This window comes from Armigeres subalbatus, unplaced genomic scaffold (genome assembly GCF_024139115.2).
Source record: "Armigeres subalbatus isolate Guangzhou_Male unplaced genomic scaffold, GZ_Asu_2 Contig1330, whole genome shotgun sequence".
NCBI lineage: Eukaryota > Metazoa > Arthropoda > Insecta > Diptera > Culicidae > Armigeres > Armigeres subalbatus.
The window spans coordinates 27,134-46,257 of NW_026942100.1; the positions used below are offsets into that span (position 1 = coordinate 27,134).

Here is a 19,124-nt window from a genome sequence, read left to right on the forward strand (position 1 = left end):
AGGCGAGCATATTTTCACGTTGTGCTATGTTTGTGTATAATTATTAGGTCATCAATAACTTGAAATGTGGGTACAAGTTTAAATGTTGAAGACGTTGCATGAAACGTTTGCTTCATCAGAAGTCCTTTCCTTTATATCGAATCAGACTACGTTGGATACTGTTTGGTCGAAAAGTGGTCTGCGTTGGATAGCGCTTTTGGGTTCAAACCCTACGCAAGATAATCACAAAAGCCGCATATACTGATATGTTTTGAATGCTATTTACGGTTTTTGTAGAAGTACATGGAAACATGCCAGGTATACTAGTACTTATAGAAATAGTTAACAATATCTGGATTAACAATATTATGACCATTATTGATTGGATTGTGGTGAGCGGTGAACATTATTGATTAAACTATGATGATTTGTATCACAAGCAGGCTTATGTAGCGAAAGTTGATTAATTTCAGAAAAGATTTGAAAGATCCATTCGAAAGTTTCATCTACAGGAATAGTGCAGGAATCAGCATCTGGGCACTTCATGAGACATTCAGATGATGGGGTAATTTTCAAAAATAGATGCTAATTGTGAAGAATCAATGGACATGGTCGCCAATTTCGAAAGAAGAGGAAGGAAGGGCATGCAGCAATAGGATTATACCATTGACGAATACATAGACCGAAATGTCCGGTACAAAGCCATCAGAAAATCGGGCACCATGTCTTCTTCTTCATTTTACAGAAAATACCCCTCGTGGGTGACGAATTACATTATACACATAAATATTTTACGAGCGCTGGCTTACCCCTCTCGACGTTTTGACAGTTTGTTTGTTTTTCTCCCTCACCTTCCCTCTCAGCGTCGCCGTCGATGAATCGATGATGACTTTCCGATTCGGTCGTGAAAGAATTTTGGTGGGCCAGTCCGTTTGTTTCGTGAAATGCGTTGGGCAGTGAAAAAAATTCGCGAAGGTATGGAAACATCGAAAACCGACCAGCCAATACTCCGGACGGTGAAATTCGCGAATTCAGATGTGCATGTGATGGATAAAAATTCAGCCGTATGACCAATGGCTCCAAACTGGCATATCAATAATATGGTAAGTAATGTATTTTGCAATCCTCCGCAAATTGTAATTTAAACTGCTTATCTTATAGCGCCTTGCGAAACTTGTCGCAGTACACGGTTCCAGATGGTTCCAGTGCAGACGGTGGACCGCTACCAAACAATTCAAACAACAACAATGTCGTCGGCGTGCGTACAGCCGCTTTCACTGATTCCTGCGATCGACGACTCCTGGACGGGCTCGAAGGGTGAATTCGAAAGCAAAGTTGTAAATATAGAGTCTAACTGATGAGTAAAACGCAGCCGGTGCGACCAAGGTGCTCTGTGCTGTAGAAATGTATACCTACGTGCCCAAACTTGCGCATGGCTTAGCTGGTAAGTAGTGTCCAATATTGGATGGAGAATTTTGTTATTAAAACCCTCAGATTAATCTTTGTTCCCTAACTTCCCGAAAGATTCAAATGAATCGAAATAATTCTTTTTAGTTTTGTGTGGCGAGCTTTTGGACATTTCCTTCGGAAAAAGATTATAACCGTGCGATCGAGGGCTGCCATAGTTCAACACCAATTTTTCTTCGAAACACAATCTGCTCTTCGATGACATGCAACAGTGCCGAGCTGCTTATTTGTTATCAGGCAGAGAGGACGGAGGAAGCTTTCTCGAACCATTTATACGTATCCGGAAAATGACGTTTTTTGGAGTTCAAAACAACTAGCAACTGTGATTGATTGCAATCAAATGCACCGGAACCGTTTCCACTGAGAAAAACTACGATGGAGCAGTTTTTCTGAGCTTTCCTACTCATGAAGATTAAGAAGGTAATGGTATCATCAACATCAACAATAAGCGTACCCGTTTTTAAATCTACAGGTAAGTTTATTAAAAAAAAACTTACGTATCAGAATAATTTTTTTGTTTGATTTGCATTTTAGGAACACTTCCACGATGGTGGAACCCAGTCAGCTAATATTTCTGTATCTTTAGGTGAGTTATTTGCTTGAACAACCGAATAGTCGACAAAACAAATGTATAGTGGGCTTTTTCCACAGTTTGTACTTCAAAACTTTCACAATCCGCAATAAAATAAACCGAAGAGAATCTTTTGGCATTCTGAATGGAATCTTTTCGGGATTCTAAACAGATTTGCTTGGGTTTGCGAGGAAGGTATTTTTTTAGATTTGACAATGAAAGTTTTGGAATACTGCAGGGTATCATTTGGAATAATCCAGTTGCCTTTTTGGGATTCCAAGAAGAGAACTGACGGGATTCCGAAGGGTATATTTCTGGAATTGCGAGTAGAATCCTTTCGAGATTGTGACGGTGATCCTTTCGAGATTTTGACAAGCATACTTTCACTGGCCGGAATTAAGGTCACTCCTGACGGAATCCAAGATTAAAAGTGCTCGCGTTTTCGGGGGCACACCACTCGATACGGAAGCAACGCACAACTGTCATTTTTATTATTTTACGCATGCTGCGACGCAGCAAAGCTAAATCAACAAAAATGACAGTTGTGCGCCAGCCCCGTGGCAAGAGATGCTTCTCAGCGTAGCGAACATCTTCATGAATATGTCCAGCATACATTTTGAAAAGCACTTCTCCCGAATCGTTCCTTTATAACCAACTGGATTTTATCCAAAATATTGTTGGCTACACTTTTTCAATTTGTTCAAAAATAATACCGGCATGAAAATATAACCCTAAAACATCTTTCAGCACACCATTTATTTCATTTCAATTTCACTAATGAATGTTGTTCGATTTGCATCCCCGGACCATTTCAACTGTGATGCCCAACACAGTATAAACAATAATAATATATTTTGTTTGATTCGGAGCGGGAGAACAAGTTACGAAAAATGATTTCGTGTAGCGCTTGATTTCACCTGTAGATTCTCTCCAATTCGTAAGTTTATTATATTTTATCATCAAATAACATAATTCCCATGGTCAAAGATGTAAATCTTGCAAATTATTTTGAAAACAATTTTTAGATTTAACCAAAACAAATAGTAAACAAAACACATGATGTTTATTTTCGTACAATAACAACGGACGGTAATGAGCTACCGTCCGTGGACATGGTGGCTATTGTCAAACCCCTTGTGATAGTATAGGACGCCAGGGGGGTGTTGTGCGCCGCCTCTGAATCGAGTGGTGTGCCCCCGAAAACGCGAGCAGTTTTTAATCTTGGATTCCGTCAGGAGTGACCTTAAGAGGGGAATATTTTCGGAATTGTGATGCGGATCTTTTCGGGATTCCGATGGAAATCCTTTCGATATTTTTTTGTGATTTCGACGGAAATCTTTTCAGTATTCATCTCGGAATCCTTTCTGGATTCCGACTGGAATTTTCTCGAGATTCCAACGCGAATTCTTTTTGAATTCCGACGGGAGCCATTTCAATATTTCGATATTTTCAGGATTATGATGGGCATTTCTGCACGATTGCGACGAGATTTCGACGGGGAATCTTTTGCTATTTCGAAGGGTAATCCGCAGGTTGGAGTTGGGAGGAATCCTTTTTGGAGTTGGTGGTCAAATGGTGGAATTAAATGGGATATTTTGAACTCGTTTTATGACAAGTGAAGACGTTCCACTAACAAGCTCAAAAGAACTTTATTACCATTCAGGATTTCTACGGGAATTCTTCCGTGATTGTGAAGAGAATCGTTTTGTGATTGGGTTCTGACAGGAATCCTCTAGCGATTGCGACGAAGATCCTTCGGAAATTCAACGTGAATCCATTCTTTATTTTGATGGGAATCCTCTCAAAATTCCAACGAGAATTTTTTCTGGATTCCGACTGTAACACTTTTGAAATTCTAACGGAAATACTTTCGGGATTTTTCCGTGATTCTGACGGGGTTCTGAAGGGACTTGTTCGGGATTCCGAAGGAAATCCTTTCGCGATTCTGATGGGAATCCTTTCGGGTTTCTAAAGAATATTCATATGGGATTTCAAAATTATTCTTTTCGGTATCCGGAAATAAAACCCGTCGGAAACTCGGAAGGACCCCTGTCGCAATCCCGAAAGTATTCCCATCAAAATTTCGAAACAATTTCCATCGGAATCGCGAAAGGAGTCCAGTCAGAATATCGAAAAGTTTAGCATCGAAATCACGAAAGTATTCCCGTCGGAACCCTAAATATAAGCCCCAAACACAATTGTCAGCGGAAGGGAAACGGCAAATTAGACAGTTAGCCCATATATTTTCTGTCAAATTCGCCGATATTATAGCCAACATCTCTTTAAGGCTGCAATGGTAAACTTATTAGAATTCTAAAGCAAAATTGAATATTAAAAATAAACATATGTATAAAAGGCGAATACAACGAAAACTTTAAATTTTAAAATGTAAAATTATTTGGTAAACTAATTATAAGTAAAAATAAAAATTAATTTTACTTATGCTACTCATAAGGATTCTCCTTACAATCTCTAATAGAACCAAAGGATTCCATTAGGAGTAGAAAAAAAAACAATTTCTTCTGCAATAATGATACGATTTTATCGGATTTTATTCGCGAACCCAAGCAAATCTGTTCAGAATCCCGAAAGGTTTCCATTCAGAATGCTAAAAGATTCTCTTTGGTTTATATTTTAGGGCCGATTGTGAAAGTTTTTAAGTACGAACTGTAAGAAAAGTCCCTCTATTACATTTGTATCACAGACAAACAGACATAACACATTGAACATTAACTCATCAAATTCATCGTCGTTTAAACAGTAACGACATCTGTTGGTTTCAGTTAGTTGGGCAAATCACGAACCAGTTGACGGTAGTGAGCAAACGTCAAACTCGAACAAAAACGATGAGCGTGCTACGAGTGATCGATTGACCAACTAATGATTAATTTGAATTGACCAGTAAATCAGTGAACGATGGAAATTTGACGAGTGTTATGTCTGTTTGTCTGTGTTTGTATACAGTTGTGTTGTCAACTATTCGGTTTGTTCAAAACAAATAACTCACCTAACGATACAGAAATGTTAGCTGATTGAGTACCAGCATCGTCGAAGAGTTTCTGAAATGCAAATTAAACCAAAATGTATTCCTCTAGGATTCTCTCTAGGAAAAATCTCTAGGATTTCCTTTGAATTTCTTAAAGGATTCCATTTGGATTCCCGAAAGTGTTCCCTTTGGAATTCTTATAGAAATTCTCTTCGGAATACTCCCCCTTCGAAATCTTGGAAGCATTCATTTCGGAATCCAAGAAAGTTTCTTTCGAAATCCCAGAGGGTTTCTCTTTGAAATTCCTAAAGGATTTCCTTCGGAATCCCTAATTACCTAATTTTCTTTGCTATATTAGGGTATCATTTTTTTCTTATCCTTGAAAGATTGTTTAATAATCCCAGAAGGATTCGGGATCTTCAAAGGACTTAGAGGCCACTCACCTTTCGCCCTGCTATTTCACCGGATGGAAAATTCATGTTCAAGATGACACGCTGCCCCTGGATGATATTACCATTACACATGAGAGCTGCGGATGGACCGATCAGGACAACGAAATATAGGCGCACTCAGCTTACCGCGATTCTACCACTGTAAATAATGGTAACCGACTGTAAAATTAACCATTCAATAATCTTCTGAATTTCACCATGCCGCTGTATAGAGAAAATACGTTGTGGACATAAAATTAATGTACTTCATACAAAATGCATGCAATAAAAAATAGATAATTAGAAGACAAAAAACATTATTATAATTTAGCAAATTAAATAAATAAATAACCGAAAACTTCCATAAAAATTGATTCCCCAAAATAATTTAATTCAACGCCATACATTTCGGGTGGTTTTACATCACATTCATTTACATCGCTTCCATTACATCATCTTATTACATCGGGAGAAATTACGTCACTCTTGTTTATTACAAAGCAAGCTCTCGAGTGCGTCATATACCGATTTTTTTTTATTACTTTATTAACGTGATTTTTTATCTTGAAAGTAAGTTCATCACGGACATATACCGATGGACTCAACTGGTTGCAGCGATTTCGATGTAATATTCAACTAATTTTTTTGCTGTGCAATCAACCAAATAACCAATCAATTAAGCAACCAACTAACAATCAGCCAATCAATCAAAAATGGAGCAAGCAACCAACCATCAACCATTCAACAGTTCTGGTTGCTTGATTGATTGATTGATTAGTAGCTTACTTGATTGGTTGGTTGCGGGAATGGTTGATTAGTTAATTATTCAGTTGATTGGTTGGTTGATTAGTTGATTGGTAGCTTAATTGGTTGGTTATTTGGTTGATGGGTTGCTTTACCGTTTGATTAGTGGTTGGTCGATTGGTTGGTTGATTAGTTGTTTTGTTGGTTGCTTGAATGGCTGATTGGTTGGTTGCTTGATTGGTTGATTGGTAGCTTGCTTGATTGGTTGGTTGCTGGAATGGTTGATTAGTTAATTATTCAGCTGATTGATTGCTTGATTGGTTGGTTGATTAGTTGATTGGTTGATTAGTTGGTTGGTTGATTGTTGGTCGGTTGCTTGATGGGTTGATTAGTTGTTTTGTTAATTGCTTGATTGGTAGATTAGTTGGTTGGTTGCCTGATTATTGGTTGGTTGCTTGATTTGTTAGTTGGTAGAATGATTGATTGATTGGTTGGTTGCTGCTTGATTTGTTAGTTAGTAGAACTGTTGAATTGTTGATAGTTGGTTGGTTGCTTGATTGGTTGCTCGACTGGTTGATTGATTGTTGGTCGGCTGGTTAGTTGATTAGTTGTTTTGTTGGTTGCTTGGATAGCTAATTGGTTGGTTGCTTGATTGATTGATTAGTTGGTTGGTTGGTTGATTATTGGTTGGTTGCTTGATTGGTTGATTAGTTGATTGGTTGATTGGTAGCATGCTTGAATGGATGGTCGTTTGATTGATTAGTTATTTGGTTGATGAGTTGCTGCTTGATTTGTTAGTTTGTAGAATGGTTGGTTGCTTAATTGGTTGATTAGCTGGTTGGTTGCTTGATTGCTTGGTTGATTGGTAGCTTGCTTGAATTGTTGGTTGGTTGCTTGACTGGTTGATTGGTTGGTTGCTTGATTGGTTAGTCGGCTGGTTAGTTGATTAGTTGTTTTGTTGGTTGCTTGGTTGATTGGTTAATAAGTTGATTGGTAGCTCGTTAGTTCATATGTTGTTTTGTTGGTTGCTTGATTGGTTGATTAGTTGGTTGGTTGAATGATTGCTTGGTTGACTGGTAGCTTGCTTGAATGGTTGGTTGCTTGATTGTTTGGTGGATTGGTAGCTTGCTTGAATGGTTGGTTATTTGATTGATTGCTGCTTGATTTGTTAGTTGGTAGAATGGTTGATTGGTTGGTTGATTGCTTGCTTGATTGGTTGGTCGGCTGGTTAGTTGACATGTTGTTTTGTTGGTTGCTTGGTGGTTGATTAGTTGGTTGGTTGCTTGATTGGTTGGTTGCTGCTTGATTTGTTAGTTGGAAGCTGGGTGGTGCGAATAGAATCGATTTGGTTGTCAAACTGAAGCCAAACTTTTCTATTGTGCCGGAGCCAAACATTGGATATTGTGGTTATGTTCGTTTCAGATCATATATTGAGAAGTATTGTTATTATTTTAGAAAAAAAATAAAAAGAAATTTAGATTGAGTTTTTTTTTCTTTGTAATAAATATTTTCACATTATATTTCGAGTTAAAAATTAGTAGGAATGCAAATAAAAAGCACTCGTTACGAAATTTCACGAGATTCAACAGCTTATTGGAGCAGGAATGTATGTAAACTATCGTAAAGTCATGTAGAGTCTAGCGCATTTGTGCACCTTCATGCAGCATGGAAAGAGAAATTCGAAGAGCGGGAAATGTTTGACAGCCAAGCAACTGCAAAATAATGTTGCTTATAGGATTGATTTCAAAATATCTCTCTACTCGCTTGAGAGCAGAAAAGAGGCTCTATCCGCAGCACCCAGGTTGGAAGTATGGTTGATTGATTGGTTACTTCATTGTTGGTTGGTTGGTTGACCGGTTGATTGGTTGGTTGCTTGTTGGTTAGTAGGCTGGTTAGTTGATTAGTTGTTTTGTTGATTGCTTGGTTGATTGATTAATAAGTTGATTGCTAGATTGCTTGATTATTTAGTTATTTGGTTTATGGGTTGGTTGGTTGCTGCTTGATTTGTTAGTTGGTAGCATGGTTGATTGGTTGGTTGCCTCATTGTGGGTGATTGATTGATTGATTGGTAAATTGGTTAATTGGTTGCTTGACTGGTTGATTGTTTGGTTAATTGATTGGCTGGTCGGCTGGTTAGTTGATATGTTGTTTTGTTTGTTGCTTGGTTGGTTGATTGGTTGATTCGTTGCTTGATTGATTGGTAGCTTGCTTGAATGGCTGATTGCTGGATTAGCCAACAAACCAACAAACCAACAAACAATGAAGCAACCAATTAAGCAACCAGCCAACTATCAAGGAACCAACTAATCAACAGTTCTACCAACTAACAAATCAAGCAACAACCAACCAATCAACCAATCAAGAAACCAAAAAAACAACTAATCAACCAATCAGCCGACCAACCATTCAATCAAACGGTAAAGCAACCCATCAACCAAATAACCAACCAATTAAGCTACCAACCAACTAATCCAGCAATCAGCCATTCAAGCAAGGTACCAATCAATCAAGCAACGAATCAACCAACCAAGCAACCATTGAAGCAACCAACAAAACAACATATCAACTAACCAGCCGACCAGCCAATCAACCAGTCAAGCAACCAAACAACCAAATTACCAACCAATTAATAAATCAACCAACAATGAAGCAATCAACCAATCAACCATTCTACCAACTAACAAATCAAGCAGCAACCAACCAACCCATCAACCAAATAACTAACCAATCAATCAACTAACCAATCAAACAATCAACAAAACAACTAATCAACTAACCAGCCTACTAACCAACAAGCAACCAACCAATCAACCAGTCAAGCAACCAACCAACAATCAAGCAACCAACAATTCAAGCAAGCTACCAATCAACCAAGCAATCAAGCAACCAAGCAATCAAGCAACCAACCAGCCAATCAACCAATCAAGCAATCAACCAATAACCAATCAAACAACCAATCAACTAAATAACCAACCAATCCACCAATCAACTTATTAACCAATTAACCAAGCACCCAACAAAACAACTAATCAACTAACCAGCCTACTAACCAATCAATCAACCAATTAAGCAACCAACCAATCAACCATACTACCAAATAACAAATCAAGCTGCAATCAACCAACTAATCAATCAAGCAATCAAGCAACCAACCAACCAATCAAGCAAGCAACCAACCAATCAAGCAACTAACCAACTAATTAACCAATCAACTAAACAACTTATCAATTAACGAGACGACCAACCAATCAACTAAATAACCACAACCAATCAATCAAGTGAAGCAACCAATCAACCAAATAAGTAACCAACCATCAATCAATCAACTAAGCCAGCAACCAACCAATAAAGCAAGCTACCAATCAACCAACTAAGTAATCAACCAATCAACCAACAAGCTAATCAATCAAATAAGCAACCAACCAATCAACCATTCAAGCAACCAACAAAACAACTAACAAGCCGACCAACCAATCAATCAATCAGTCAAGCAACCAATCAACCAAATAACCTACCATCAATCAATTAAGCAACTAATCAACCAATTAAGCAAATAACCATTCAACCAACTAACAAATCAAGCAAGCAACCAACCAACCAGTCAACCAATCAAGCAACCGAATAACCAACCAATCAATCAACTGAAAAATCAAGCAACCAACAAGCTAATCAACCAAATAAGCAACCAACCAATCAACCATTCAAGCAACCAACAAAACAATTAATAAACTAGCCAGCCGACCAACCATTCAATCAACCAGTAAAGCAAACAATCAACCAATTAAGCAACCAACCAACTAATCCAGCAATCAGCCATTCAGGCAAGCTACTAACCAAGCAGTCAAGCAACCAACCAACTAATCATCAACCAAGCAACCAACAAAACAACATATGAACTAACCAGCCGACCAACCATTCAATCAACCAGTCAAGCCAGGCCTATGCTAAGAGCTCATGTTTAGCATAGCCAACACCAACACCAACGCCGAGCAACGGTCAAATCTAAAAAAGCTTAACATCATAAAACATCCAAATTCAGCTTTCTTCAATATGCAACTTTAATCGGGAATATTCATTAAATATGACTAATGAGTTTAATTGATTCAAAACTTATCTACATGATCAATTTTGATTTTACTTACATGGAGAACAACAATTTGTCTTTTATTTCACCGTGAAAAGCTTGAGCAGAATTTAAAAATAAATCCTAATCAAGCAACCAACCATTCAAGCAAGGTACCAATCAACTTATCAACTAATCAACCAAGCAACCAACAAAACAAATAATCAACTAACCAGCCGACTAACCAATCAATCAGCCTGTCAAGCAACCAACCAATCAACCATGCCATACTACCAACTAACAAATCAAGCAGCAGCCAACCAAATAATCAACCAAACAATCAAGTAACCAACCAGTCAAACAAGCTATCAATCTACCAAGCAATCAAGCAACCAACCAACTAATCAACCAATCAAGCAACCAACCAACTAATTAACTAAGCAATCAACAAAACAACTTATCAAATAACCAGCCGACCAATTAATCAACCAATCAACTAAGTAACCACAACCAATCAATCAACCAGTAAACCAACCAGTCAACCACTCAAGCAACCAGCCATTCAACCATTCAAGCAATCTACCATACCAATCAATCAACCAAGCAACTTAGATGAGTCGATTGATGTGTAACAATATGGATCTTCGGGCCTCTCAACAAAAGTTCGTTTTGAAGTGATCTTAAAATAGGTATGTATTCGTAATCATTACGGTAATTTATTACATATTACGGTAGTGTGGGCAGCAATGCGAGTCACCAAGTCATGCAAATGTATTTCCGTAAATATAATCAATGAAAAATGAAAAATTGAGCGCATCTGGCGAATATTGTTTTCATTAGCTGTTTCACTAATTTTCTGCTCTCGACGAGTTTCCGAATTTGGCGAGACAATATTCCCATTTTGCTTCTTTGGAGGATCTGAGCGCCGGCGTTCTCATAATCTTCTGCATCGGTAGTCGTAGTAAAGCAAATGTTGCATTCATGAACCCCTTTATTGGTTCCAACACAAGGCCGTCGGAGTATGCCACCTTTTTTTCTAGGTTTGCGACGATCAACAGCTGCTTCCGGTTTCTATTTATTATCGAATGACTAGGTAAAACCGTAACTGCTTTCAGACATTAAACTGAAATTCCGTTCTTAGCAAACCATGAAACTTTGGTAACCAATACCTTCTTCTTCTTATTGGCATAACACCCCACACTGGGACAGAGCCGCCTCGCAGCTTAGTGTTTATTAAGCACTTCCACAGTTATTAGTGAGCTAGCTATCAATCAACCAAGAAATCAATGAACCAACCAACTAATCAACCAATCAAAGAATCAATCAATTCACCATTCAAGCAATCAATAAAACTACTAATCAACTACACAAGCAACCAAATAAGCAACTAACCTATCGAGCAACCAACCATTCAAGCCCACTTCCAATCACTCAAGCAACCAATTAACCAATCAAGCAACTAATCAATCAACCAACCCATCAATTAAGCAACCATCCAATCAATCAAGCAACAAACCAATCAACCAACCAATCAATCATTTAGGCAAGCTACCAAAGAACTAACCAACCAATAAACCAATTAGGCAACCAACCTACCAAGCAACTACCAATCAAGTAACCAACCATTCAGCCAACTAACAAATCAAGCAGGGGCCCTCCTTAGCCGTGCGGTAGGAGGCGCGGCTACAAAGCAAGACCATGCTGAGGGTGGCTGGGTTCAATTCCCGGTGCCAATCTAGGCAATTTTCGGATTGGGAATTGTCTCGACTTCCCTGGGCATAAAAGTATTATCGTGTTAGCCTCATTATATACGAATGTGAAAATGGTAACCTGGCTTAGAAACCTCACAGTTAATAACTGTGGATGTGCTTAATGAACACTAAGCTGCGAGGCGGCTCTGCCCCAGTGTGGGGATGTAATGCCAATAAGAAGAAGAACAAATCAAGCAACCAATCAATCGAGCAACCAATTAACCAATCAACTTTATAAGTAAAGAATGAAGTTACCAACTAAACAATCGAGCAACCAATCATTCAAGCCCACTTCCAATCAATCAAGCAAACAATTAACCAATCAAGCAACTAATCAATCTACCAACCCCCCAACTAAGCAACCAACAAATCAATCAAGTAACAAACCAATCAAGCAATTAATCATTTAAGCAAAATACCAGTGAACTAATCAACCAATAAACCAATCAAGCAACCAACCGTTCAAGCAAGTTACCAATCAAGCAACCAATCAATAAAGTAACCAATTATCCAATCAAGCAACTAATTAACCAGCAAATCAACCAAACAACAAACGAATCAAGTAACCAACTAATCAATCAAACAAACAATCATTCTAACCCACTTCCAATTAATCATGGAACCATTAACCAATCTACCAATCAACCAACCATCCATTCAAGCAAGCTACCAATCAACTTCCAACCAATCAAGCAATTAAACATTTAACCAACTAACAAATCAACTAATCAATTAATCAACCAACCAACTAAACAACCAATCAAGCAACCAATAAATCAACTATTTAAGCAAGCTACCAATTAACTAACCAACCAATAAAACAATTAGGCATTCAAGCGAGCTACCAACCAACCATTCAACCAACTAACAAATCAACCAACCAACCACCCAATTATTCAACCATTCAAGCAAGCTACCAATCAACCAACCAACCAAACAACCTACCAATCCACCAGCCTGTCAACCAACCAATGAAACAACAAACTAATCAAACAACCTACTAATCAATCAAGTAACCCAATCAACTTTTCAAGCAACCAACATAAAAACCATTCAAGCAACCAACAAAACAATCAATCAACCATTCAAGCAAGCTACCAATAAAATAAATTAGGCAACCATCCTATCAAGCATCTTACCAAGCAACCAATCATTCAACCATTCAAGCAAGCTACCAATCAATTAAAAATAAATCAAGCAACCAATTAACCTATCAAGCAACTATCCAACCAATTAGGCAACCAACCAATTAACCAATCAACCATTCAAGCAACCAACAAAACAACTAATCAACTAACAAGCCGACCAAATAACCCACCAATTAAGCAACCAATTAATCAAGCAGCCAACCCATTAATTAACTAACAAATCAAGCAACCAACCAGTCAACCAATCAAGGAACTCACCATTCAAGCAAGCTACGATCAATCAAGCAACCAACCAACTAATAAAGCAATCAAGCAACTTAGTAATCAATTAGGCAACAAACCAATCAATTAATTTATCGAGCTGAGTCGATTGATGTATTATGTGGATTTCCGGATATCCTATTAAAAGTTCATTTTTAAGTGATCCTAAGATATGTATTCGTAATAATTAAGGGCCCTCCTTATATATAAGTAGTGCGGTTATATATAAGTGCGGTAAGACTCGCGGCTACAAAGCAAGACCATGCTGAGGGTGGCTGGGTTCGACTTCCGGTGCCGGTCCAAATATTTTATATTGTACGGGAAAACTTTCACAAATATGACCTGAACCTCCAAGCGGTCACTCTGCCGACAAAAAAGATTACGATCATCGTCGCCTTCTATAAGATTTGTGTGTATTTCTACCGAATTTGATTTGTAAAACATCTTCATTAACAATTGTATACTTTTTCCGCCTCTTGGTTGATTATTTCAAAGAAAATCCGAATACAGTAAAACGGTCCAGGTAAATCAGAGTACCGTGCAAACTCAAACTTCGGACGCTTAAGCACTTCCTGTTATGAAATCATCCTGTTTACTGACATTGTAAGTCACATCTTTTAAATCACTTTTGCAATCATTAGGTATAGTATTCATTTTGGAAATACGTATTTATTATGTGCAAGATATTGCGAAGATTGTTTGTAATTTTGAAAATATCCGGCTTCAGTTCTATTCAAACCTCGGACACCGGCTGGGTTGGATTCATATTTCGGACACAAAGATTCAAACTTCGGACGCATGATTACACAGTACCGGGAAGAATAAATGAAAATAATTCGCACTGCATAGCTCAGACTGTCTTTTAATAAATTCGTTGCATTGTTTTAACATGTCTTATTACAATGTAACTATACTAAAACAAGCTAAAACTATTAGTCCTTCCGATCCAGCTTGACGAAACATTTCGATGAAATATTTCAGAAAATTTCCCATACGAATTGAAGCGTCCGAAGTTTGAGTGTGTCCGAAATTTGATTTTCCACGGTAGACGCGCGTGATCGGGGGAGCGATCCAAGCCGGAGGCAGCGTTACAAAAAATGTTTCTTCCTAGCAATAGTCTGAATGTGTGTTCTATTCTTACCCATCAAAAGCAACAAAGAGAATGACACAATTCCGCAAAAGTAAAGGTTCTCAACAAATCGGAGATCCACTTTTGCGTACAATCCACCTACACCATACACACAGCCGCTTCCGCTGTCGTTGCTGGTGGGGGCAGGGTTCTCCGCCGATTGGCGTTCGTGATACTCCTGGAAGCAGGGCGCAATGCACAAGTTCGTCTGGCACTCGGGACAGTGGTACTTGGTTTTCCGTCGCAGTATCCTCTTTGTGTTCCAGCAGAAATTGCAACCCAGCGCGGGACCCTCCCGTACCACCGGACAGTGGCTAGACCGTTGGCTGTCCAGGCCGGGTATTTCCTTCGATCGGCTGCTCATCTGTATGAGAAGATACACGGATAAAATGAAAAAAGCTTGTTAGCTTACTGTTTATTCCTTCTAAAGTATTTTCAAATTATAATTGTTACAAGGATTATAAATAAATGTAGCTTAACATGCTTTTTAAGCATTGCAACGATTTTTCGAAAAATAAAGTTTCAAATGCTTAACAAGCTGGCTCTACTACTCTTGAGACTTGAGAAAAACATTCATTTTACTTTTATCGCTCAGCAAGGTAGGTAGAATCGCAGCCATATTTCATATTTTTTCAGGTTGTTCCAGCTTCTGATTCCAGTTCTTGCTCGACTAGTCCGGCTTTGCGCAGTCAGCGAAAAGATTACGAAAAACTGAACCGTGCAATACAAAAAGAAACTCTTTTGATTTTGTTCACGAATTGCGCCGAATCGATGAATGCTCCAAGCGGAACGATACAAATTTGTCTATGGCGAGAAAGACGACATATTCCTGAAAAAAGATAAACGGCATATCCTCTACGAGTTTTGTTGTATTTCTTGTGGGATGTACTATCGTTTATCGATACTTTTCAGCCCAGGAAAACTTGTGTCGTTACCCTTAGTAATCCCACAAAAACCATAGGTTTTGCTGTGTTTTCCATATGCAACCCAAGCAAATACCCAAGTTACAAATATTCCGCGGAAATGCTGCTAAAATGAACCTTAATTACCCCGCTCTTGATCATAATTCCACTCTGAGGAACTCATTTTTTTCCCTTGGGCTTTTATGTTTTATAATCAATTTTTATCCCCATACAAATCCCGTCTTTTTTCAAATTAATTTTCAATGTCGTGACGTTGATTCTTAGTTGCGATTTTCAAAAGTTTTTTTTTTAATTGTTTAATTTAGATGTAAACAATATGAACACCAGCTGCATTGCTTAAAATCATAGCAAAGAAAGCCTTGCAATGATTAAACCAAATTTATCTTTCAAAAGATTAAATCAAAAATAATCCTAGCAATGAGTGGATAGACCGAATATCGTTTTAGCTTAAATTTTAATCTTTTTAGCTTTTATATTTTTATCCGTGTAGATCAATTCACTGTAAATACTGGCATTTAAGTACAAAACAAAGGTAAATTTTGATTCAGGAAATGTTAACACTTACCAAAGGAGATGAAGCAGACCGCGACAATTCGTCGCCTTTTATGCGAATTGAACTCAGGTCGGCAAGTAGCACTGCGGCGGTGGAGCTGGTGGTGCTGGTCGTGGTGATCGTTGTGATAGGAGTACCGGCAACCTCACTTCCCGATAAATGGTGCTGATGCTGCTGTTGGAGCGATTCCATATCGGAAACGAGAACAACCGTTGGACTCGATGTGCGATCGGTTTTCAGATGAAAACAAAAATGAAAATGACAACTGTTGTCATTTTCATTTTTGTTTTCATGGTTCGAATTGAGGGGCTTCTCAATGGTCGAGTGATCGTAATAATTGTAATCCGTCACTCCCCAGGGGTATATAGTGGTGCCCGGAAAAATGGCCACCCCTCCGTCTATGTATTAGTCAATGATTATATTATGCATCCCATGATAAACACTCGGATCGTGATCATCTCAATCAGCCCCCATTGAATCGCGCCGGAGTGCGCCCATTTACTTTACATACGGCGGCTATTCAGCTATGGCAACCCCATTCGGCGGCTTATAAAATCCTAACAGCCCAGACTCGCACCCTGTGGAAAAGCTTATGAGCGCGCTGCTGCGCAATCTTTGCTTGCGCGTTACCACCGCGAAGATCTGAGCGTTTGAGAAGAGCGCGACAATACTGTAAAAGGTGGATATATAGTGCCAGTCATTCATGGCATAAGGGTTGGTAAAAATAAGTCGTGACTAAGACAGTTCTTGTATCGAAATTCAGTTGGTGATTTGAAGTGAAGCGAAGTTAAAGATGGAATCTATTATCAAGACACTGAAATTAATTTTGAAATCTTTGTGGGATTGCAGTAATGATTAGAACGCAAGTCTGTTTGGACTATAATAATGTATCATATGGTAACAAGTTCAATCAAATGGTGGTGAATTTATACTAGAGACATTTACCAGATGACAACAGTAGATACAATGACCATTTACTTAAATTTAGCCTGAAGTTCGTCTGGCATAACTTGCGATGACGTTAAGTAATTCAATATGTATAACCCAAACATGTTGGCCATTTTTATATCAAAAGGGGGATTGTAGTATATTAGACGCGCATTACCGTACAATTTATGATGAAATGCACAATATGTAAACAGTCATTAAATGTGTAGCTCTTGCATTTGTTATGTGTTCGGCAACACTGTTCATGATGATGATTGCTGTTGAGATGGTGACAGCTCAGTCTTATTTAGTCGCAGCCGCGGGCGGACGCGATCTCACAGTGAGGTTTATCTGATATAATTTTATTTTACATGTATCTTATCGTAAATGATTTAGATAGTTAGCACAAACTCAAAAAATAGGCTTTTTCTTTTTCAGTGCATTTTTTTAGCAACAACGGCCATTTTTTTGTCTTGAAGTCCGCGGCGATGTGCAAGGCGATGTGGATTCAATTAAATAGAACATTTGCCTGCCAAAAACAGCAAAAATTGAATTATAATACATGTAAGTTGAAATTAAATTATATGGTATAAAATGCAATATATTTATTGTTTATTTTCAGAAATAACAGCTCCCACAAGGGAAAAAACGGTTCGCCTTTACACTTGCGGATTCAACTGACACGCAAAAAAGGCTTGCAAAGGTAAGAAAAGTCTATTATGGGACTTCTATGAAGTGTTTACATGCCCCACAATCGATCCTATAATTCTACTGTCTTGTGACTGGCCGTACCATTATGGATACGTTTAATTCACTCAGTACAAATTTTTCAGAGTTTCCGTATGGCGGCACAACTAATCGCAATACCCATTCATTCAACCTCGAACTATTAGAAGAATAAAAATAATATAAACTACAATTTTACAGATTTTTTTTAAATTTTAACTATGTTTCTCAGAGGAAATACCTGACTTCGGTTAACATTTTACCGAGATCTCGGCGGTTGGATTCTTAGCAAACATTTTGCTGTGATAATAATTTAGATAATAAAAGTATAGACGAGAAAATAATTATAGTATCGAATTGGGCTGCTATTATCAAGAAGTCAGGGCACAGATTGTCCTGGACTCCATATTTATATAACAGTCATTAATTGTTTTCTTTGACATATTTTCTAGAAACATGCAGCTCTGCCGAAACATGTTATTAATCGCTGATGCAAGAACAGGATTTCCACTGAACATGGACAAAGATTTGGCACGACAAAGAATCCTTTTAGAGGTATTGTTTAAACCAGTCAGCGTATAATATGGCTCAATAGTGCATTTCTAAAAAAAATCATATAAAAAATACGTCGATTTTTTGGATTGGTTCAGGAAATGTATATCCTAAATGTATGAGATAATAAATAAAATGTTATTAAAACTTGTTTTGTGCAAAATAATTGTATGAACTGAAAAACCAAGAAAACAAAATCCAAAGCAATGGTTACAGGAATGGTAGTGGTCTTCAATTATCATATTCTGTATCATAGTTCCTAAAAAAATATTATACAAAATGTAATACGGCTATTATATATTTTGATGTTTATTATACCCCTTTTAATTTGAATTAACCATGGAATCTTTATTTGATTTCAAAAACCATACTACTGATCTTTTTTGTTGAATACAATTATAATCCGAATCATCGCAGGACAAGAAATGATGATAAAATAACGATATATGGTAAAATCGCCTGACAAAAATGTAAGGCAAATAGGCCTTTTTGAATGGTAACGATACTTAACAACCCATTCAGTGTATCGTCCAAAACCAAATTATTATTGACGCTATCGTAAATATTATTTATGGTAAAATTATCGTTCGATATTTTATATGTTTCCATTTAAAATTCAATTTCAATTCTCTTTGATCAAAAAACGATAACTTGAAAAATAGTTAAATAATACCATTCTACTCGGGTCGGCAAACAAAATACCGAACATCGAAATGCTGATTAAGTGTGCAACTTTGGGTATAGTCCCATTTTCCCGCAAAAGAGCATACTTTCAGTGTTATTCGTAGGATTGCTACACGCTAAAAGTCATTTACATATCGCATGAATAATTTTCACACATCACGGCAATGCCCCGACAGAATCTCAATATTTGTAAATTTTTGTGTGATTAATCGAAAATCGTTAGCCGTCA

At 37.8% G+C, this 19,124-nt stretch overlaps 1 protein-coding gene and 1 long non-coding RNA gene across 8 annotated transcripts; one reads left to right on the top strand and one right to left on the bottom strand.

The window, feature by feature from the left end:
- The first annotated feature begins 767 nt into the window (after positions 1-767).
- LOC134202661 (uncharacterized) lies at positions 768-5,761 on the top strand. Of its 7 annotated transcripts, none has more exons than XR_009977291.1 (4): positions 768-1,082; positions 1,141-1,423; positions 1,504-1,918; positions 5,408-5,761. It is a non-coding gene; the product is annotated as an uncharacterized LOC134202661 (long non-coding RNA). The 7 variants fall into 7 exon arrangements; XR_009977288.1 differs by lacking the exon at positions 5,408-5,761 and adding an exon at positions 5,113-5,332; XR_009977292.1 differs by lacking the exon at positions 5,408-5,761 and adding an exon at positions 5,125-5,332.
- An 8,671-nt stretch (positions 5,762-14,432) lies between these two features.
- Positions 14,433-16,264, bottom strand: LOC134202662 (uncharacterized). The gene is made up of 2 exons (XM_062677688.1): positions 16,019-16,264; positions 14,433-14,894 (listed from the first exon to the last, which is right to left on the bottom strand). Exons 1-2 carry the CDS (start codon positions 16,196-16,198, stop codon positions 14,490-14,492), a joined length of 585 nt encoding a protein of 194 aa, XP_062533672.1. The 5' UTR covers positions 16,199-16,264; the 3' UTR covers positions 14,433-14,489.
- Between the last annotated feature and the right edge of the window lie 2,860 nt (positions 16,265-19,124).